The following is a 6665-nucleotide window of genomic DNA, read 5'->3' as shown; positions in this document are numbered from 1 at the left end:
AGGACGGGGGTGAAGGGGTGCTTGGGCTGAGGAGGCCACTTGAATGAGCTGTTGGCCTTAGGCAGAAGAGAATTTGGGACAAAAGCTGGCAGAAGGATTCTGGTAGTGAAAAGTTTAGAGGTTGCTTTGAATTATGTCCCTTGATGGGCGTGTTTAAGACAGGCCACAGTGATGGGGTTGGGGAAGAGGGCAGTAGGTCTGGCACAGGGCTGGGGCAGGGGGATACAGAGTAGGTGTCCCTGGAGGTCAGCAGCTTGGGGTGGGAGGGATAGTGCTGGGAAAGGGCTTCAGCCTGGGGGAGCCAAGGATTGATTTCCATGTCAGGACACCCGCAGAGTGGGCAGTGCTCCTGGGGACCAGCTGCCCATCTCCACACACCTGTCCAGCCCCTACACACCACTGCTGCTCTCTGCTCCCAGCAGGACAGGGCTCTTCCCACTGGCTGACACACACCCCTTTGGCAGGGGCTGGGGGCAAGCAAGGCACCGGGAGAGAGCACAGAGCCCACCCCGCAGCTCTGCGCCCCTCCAGTCACTGCTCCTGTGGAGTGGCTGCCACAGCCCCATCGCTTGCCCACATCCCAGGAAAAGAGTCCCAAGGATCTGCATGGGGGTCTCGGGCATGAGGTGCCCAGGGATGGCTCATCGCTTATGGCTCATGCTGCTGTGTTTCGTCTGGTCAAGCGGCAGCTCAGCACAAAAGGGAATAAATAAGGACAGCTACCCTAGCCCTTTAATCATCTGGGATCCTAATTTTAACATATGTAAATACATCTGTGTGCCAGTTCTCCCCTCCCCTTTGAGCTGGCGTAACTCCTAGTTTCAATGGATTTCTCTGGTAGAGACCAGACCTGTATATTGCAGTCGTTACTTGAGCCAAATAAATACTCACGTAGATGGCACTTGGTTTTGGAAAGAATAGTAGCTACACACTGGTGTTGATTAATATGCTGATTAATGAATAAGACACTGATTAGTGCCTACTGCCTCTGTAAATGAACACTTACAAAACCATACAATTATTGTAGAGGTAGGATGTGTTTGGTTTGTTGTTTTTTTTAAAAAATAACCTAGTGATATGTTCATTCAGATAGACATTTTTACCATAAATCAATTGGAGATTATACTCATTTTATTGAAACTTTCTCTACACTTACTTTCAAAGAGTTTAGAAGTACTCAAGTTAAATACCCTATAAACTTCTCTTGCTTTAATAGTGAATTAAAAATATTAAGTTAACTTGCAGGTTTAAAAATTACTTGTTTACAAATCCTTCCTGAAAGATCTCTACATCTGTAAATTATTATGTGGTAATTAAAAGCTAGAACAAGTATTTATTTAATTTGCTCCTTAAAATACATTTATTCTGTTCTACATCTCTGCCCCAAAATTAGCTTCAGGTCCCACTGAAATTTATGTTTTTTCTGGAAAGAGGAACAGACACCTACCCAAAAAGTTGATCCAAAGTTACATTTTACAAAACAAAAAACATTCACTGATTGTAATATTCTGCACACAGTGTACGCTCATACTTTTGATATCTCTAGGCTGAAACTGCTTATAATGTTTTGTTGTAAACCTGAATCTAATACGAGTGAGAGGCTGCTTTAATTTTACAAGGAGCAGTTTTCCTAGCTGCAAAGGCATTGAAGACAGCCTGGAAGACACAATCTGTGTGATGCTGCTCTTTATTGTCACAGGTACAGAGTTCTGATGTGGCAATGTTGCACATTCAGGTCATCGAACATTCACCGATCAGGAAGGACTTTTCAGTCTCTAAAATGGTTACAAATGGTTTTTGTCAGAATGCACTCGCTATAAGCAGTCTGATCTCAATGGAGTCCTACTATTTTATTTTGGGTAATAACAGCAAAGTCTTACCAACTGTTGATGGAGATACCATGGGGTTAATTTATATTCATGTTGGAAAAGCAAAGCAGTACTCCCTCCCAACTCTGACAGATCCCGTGAGTCTTTTCAATAGTTGATTGTCAGGTTGTCCCGATCTATAGCTTAGCGTTGACAAGAGCTCACAGTTTATTTGCAGCTTTGAAGCCTGGTCCTATAGTGTTTCTCTTCTGACAGGAGATGAATAAAGGTGTCACTGTGGGAGACTTTTAGCCGGCTGTTGTAAAAAGAACCCTCCTTGCCTCCCCTTGCAAGGTCCTCTAGTTCACTTTTGGAGCTTGCAGCTTTCCCCTCAGCTGAGTTTAGCTCCATCAGCTCCAATTCATGTTTGGCAGCTGTTTCTAAGACTCTCTGTTTGTTATAATACCTAACAAAGTTGTTAATGATGGGATGGATGGGAAGGGCGATCGCTATCACCCCACAAAGAAAACTGATGGCAGCATTCAGTTTTCCTAGTGTTGTTTTAGGGTATATGTCTCCATATCCAACTGTGGTCATGGTAATGATTGCCCACCAAAATGACTGAGGGATGCTTTTAAATAAAGTTTCAGGGTGACTTTGCTCCATGGTATAACCCAGGGCAGAAAAGACAAAGATTCCAACAGCTAAGTACATGAGGAGCAGCCCCAGCTCCTTGAAGCTACGTTTCAGGGCATACGTTAGAGTCTGGAGCCCCGAGGAGTGCCGTGCAAGCTTGAAAATCCTCGCAATCCTCATGATGCGCAGCGCCTGGACAGCCTGCTGGACATTGCTCAGCTCCATCAGCTTGGCTCCCAAGTGGGTCAAGGTCAGGCTGACATAGAAAGGAAGTATTGCCAGCACGTCGACAATGTTCATGAAAGACAGGGCAAAGTGGAGTTTGTTGGGAGAGGAGATTAGCCTCAGCACATACTCCATGGTAAACCAGCCTATACAGGCTGTCTCTATGCTGTCCAGGGTCGGGTGCTCCATGCGATTCCCCTCCGCATCTGAGACCTGCAGTTCTGGGATGGTCCCCACGCACATCACGATGGAGGAGATCAAAATAAACAGAAAGGACAGAACAGCGATCACTCGAGCTGGGTAGGACGATTCTGGCTTCTCCAGAAATTTCCAGATGCATTTTTGGCACCTTTTCCAGCGACTTTCCGAGGCATCTACTCCCAAATCATCCAGAATCAGTTGCACCCTTCGGGCTATTTCTTCCAGTTCCTCATTTTTTTCACTCAGATGAGTTTTGCAGCAGTCGTCCAAAAATTTCAGATCCACTTTCCAAAATTCCATTTCATTCTTGAAACATATGGGGCATATTCCTTTCTTCATGTGAATTTCCCCAAAGTAGTACACGTCAATAATGCATTTGAAAGCATCTGGATCTCTGTCAAAGTAAAACTCTTTCTTTCCAGGATCATAGTCATCACAGAGTGAGAATATGCTATCGTATCCCCCCGATAAGCAGTTGATCAGCTCTGCCAGCCGTGTTTCTGGGTACTGATTCAGGTTATCTCCATAGAACACCTGCCTTACCCCACCGACATTGACTACAATCTCCGTTTCTTCATTTTTTTCTGAACCGTCAGTGTCCACATCTGGAAACCTAGAGTCACCTGCCATTTTAATTGTACTGGATTTTATTTGATTTTTAGCCTGTTGTTTGGTTTCAAAGCTTTGTGTTTTTAATGTCTCATGAAAGCTAATCAGCACCAAGTCAGCTCTATTACAAATGTTATCAAACTGACCCAGAGTCGTGGTGGGTAAGATTACAGAAATAAACCTGTGGCCAGGAAAGCCTGGTGAGGTATGCAACAAGCTGCAGGGAAAAGGCAAATCATCAGGCTGCTGTGCCTGCAAGCAGGATGTTAGAAAGCTCCAGCAGATTTGAAAGAGAAGAAACCGTTTAATAAAACTCACCCCTCTGCTCAGTGCTTGAGAGTCTTTTCAGGTCCCATTCTCTCTCTAAAAGGGATATTTATTCACAGGTTGCAAGTCACGGCAGAGAAATAAATCCTGTGCTCTGATTAATGCAACGTGCAGTGAGTGACAGTTCTCAGAGAGACCATCAGCAGGGTGAGCCCGCAGAAACTTGCCGTTTCTCTCTTCGATTCCACAGATTTCCCTAGAAAGCTGCTTTCCAATTTTGTTTCTCTTTCCGTTTCCTTTTTACTTTAAGATCTTCCAGAGTTGATCTCCTGACTCTCGCACACAGTCAGTCGGTGCAAGCGTGCAGAGGAGAAACTTGTGCTGCTTTTCCCGTGGCTGTTTCCCAGCACAATAGGGAGCCCAGGCTGCGAGGAGTCCTTTCCAAACTCTACCCTCTTCTGGCGAAACCCAGCAGAGCACCAGCTACACGGAAAGCACAGCTCAGCTATTTATACGCCCACCTAGCTCTAAAATAATGTGTTTCTATACTGACATGCACGTTAATGATTTTTAAAAACATTTTTTTAAAAATCAAATACAAAACATAAGCATGTATAAAGTCGTTCAGAGCCGCAGAGAGACATGCAATCAATTTTTTCTGACGGCAGAAGCCAGAGAAAAAATACTGTGTTTTGGAACAAATGCACCACATAAATCTTGCTTTCAGCGGGACTGGAGCAAGTCTAGAGTAATTCTCTGTCAGGACGTTGAGTTACTGTAGATTTGTACTGGTGTCATTGAGAACAAAGCAGACACCAGAAAGTTTTTGTTGCAGCTTGTCCTGGGTTAAGCAGAGACAGAGTTAACTTTCTTCATAATAGCTAGCAAGGGGCTAACCCACCACACAGCTGAAGAGAAAAACTTCCCCTGCACTCTGCGCACGTCTCCCGAAGGTCTGTGTCCTCAGTTTTAGCTGTGTTTTCTCAGTCTGCAGCCAACTGACCCTGATGAGTGTTTGAGTAATTTACAACGCCTTTGACGATGATGGGTGAATGCTACTTACCAGCAGTAGTGCCTTGTACTTCATCCAGCACTTAACAAGTAGGAGTAGAACAACAAACATTTCCTTTTGACTTTGTTTTCTTGCAATTCCAGGACATTTGTTCCCCAGACCCTTACATGCAGGTAGGCCTACCACTGTGTTCTTAAATGCTTAAATCTGACTACAGAGTTAATTTTAGTGGGTCATGAGGGCTCTGATCCAGCAAAACCCACAGTTCATTAGTTAACTGCTTCTGGCCACAGCAGAATGACCTAAACCAGCAGGTTTGCATCTTTTCCAATTTACCCGCTTCTGAAAAGCTTGTAGGTGGAGGGGAATAGAGAGTGGCAAATCCAACTGAAAGTTTGCTTCTTTAGGCTTATGTCCATCTTGGGAGAAAGTTGAGAGCTGTGATGTGCCCACTGTCCTCATGCCTGTGTCACCCAGTGAGGGGGACCCTGTTGAGCAAGCTGTGCTCCATTTCCAGTCTGTTGCTGGAAGCTTATGGGGGATTAGTCAGAGGCTGTGCACCAGACACCACCTTAACATGGAGTGCTCACATAGCCTCGAGCATCTTATTCATACCCCTTGGAGATAGTTCATGACACTTAGAGGTGCATGAGCCATGAGTTAAAACCACTGATCCAGCCACTTCTCAGACCTCCCAATGACCTTCCTTGTCCCTGAGCTTCTTCATGATTGAGGAGACTAAAAATATCAGAGGGAAGAGGTGAATTTGTAACAGAGGAAGTGTTACAAGAAACCTGTGAAACAGAGAAATACAATCCTTTCTCTTCGTCTGTTACACTCATCCATGCACCAATTTATAATGTAAAAACTGAAGCCAAGGGAAAGCGAGTTCTTGTTGTTCTGTTTTATTCACTCAGTAAATGTAACACCCAGACACCCAGTGCCACGGTGAGGAACAAGCCATGCATGAACCATAGCTCCACAAACTTCTTCAAATGCCTGTGTTGTCACTCATATCCATGCTGCAGAATAGCACAGAGGGCTAGGAACAGTAACTGCAGGCGCTGGTCACCTTACTCAAGTGACAGTCCCAGGAAAAGGGTATCTATTAGTCTACACCTGAGTCACACTGTTAATCTCTGGAGGTGGGTTTCACCTTCATGTGTTCCTGAGGGCACCACATAGTGTGGGTGTAATACAACATATCCCTTGAATTTTTTTCCCAGCACATGAGTTTACTGAGACTTGCAAGCTTCTTGGGACAAGAGAAATACCTTGGATATCTGTGAAAAGGATAGATTTTGTGGGTTCAGCAATAAATATTTACCCACCTGGGACCTCCTTGCCCATGGACATGAATGGTTTACTTTGATTTTAGTACAATAAATTTCAAGATGCCAATAGCAGTTACATGCTTGCACAGGGGAAAATGCAGATGGGATTACTGACTACCAGTTCTGGCAAAACAAAAGTGAGATCTGGGAAAGTTAGGTTTTAAATGTTGTCAGGCTGCATCAGTGTAGGGGAACAGGCTCTTCAGTTTTAAATCCTCAGATTTAAGTGTCTCAGACACCTACTCTCTTTGAGCAATGATTCATACCAGTGACCTTTTGGCTTTTCTCCAGGTAACAATAAGAAATCAATGTATGGTCCAGCATGACCAACACAGAAAGCACACCTTCATTTCCAAAAAGGCTCTTCTCCCCCTCCTGTAATTTTACAGAACAAACACCTACAAAATAGGCACACAGGATTAGTACTACATTGTTCCGTTTGAAAGGTGAAATCAGCTTCTCTCAAATTATAAATCTCAGCACATTCTCGAAAGGTTGGGAAGAAACTATTTTTGAAATGCCAGATCAGTCCTTATAAAGACTTAGTGTGGCTGCTAAAATCCTTGTGCTTTA

At 44.2% G+C, this 6665-nt stretch overlaps 1 protein-coding gene across 1 annotated transcript; it reads right to left on the bottom strand.

Annotated features, from left to right (window-relative positions):
- Window positions 1-1664: 1664 nt before the first annotated feature.
- On the bottom strand, window positions 1665-3899 carry KCNF1 (potassium voltage-gated channel, subfamily F, member 1). Its single transcript, XM_010082801.1, has 2 exons — window positions 3798-3899; window positions 1665-3731 (listed from the first exon to the last, which is right to left on the bottom strand). The coding sequence occupies exon 2, from the start codon at window positions 3498-3500 to the stop codon at window positions 2037-2039; it is 1464 nt and encodes a 487-aa protein (XP_010081103.1). The 5' UTR covers window positions 3501-3731; window positions 3798-3899; the 3' UTR covers window positions 1665-2036.
- Window positions 3900-6665: the final 2766 nt, after the last annotated feature.

The sequence above is a fragment of the Pterocles gutturalis genome, unplaced genomic scaffold (assembly GCF_000699245.1).
Source record: "Pterocles gutturalis isolate BGI_N339 unplaced genomic scaffold, ASM69924v1 scaffold3445, whole genome shotgun sequence".
NCBI classification, from domain to species: domain Eukaryota; kingdom Metazoa; phylum Chordata; class Aves; order Pterocliformes; family Pteroclidae; genus Pterocles; species Pterocles gutturalis.
The sequence above is the reverse complement of the archived record's forward strand: the minus strand, read 5'-3'. Positions and strand labels throughout refer to the sequence as shown.

Coding starts and splice junctions, on each gene's coding strand:
- KCNF1 (XM_010082801.1), bottom strand. CDS start 3,500: ATGGCAGGTGACTCTAGGTTTCCAGATGTGGACACTGACGGTTCAGAA.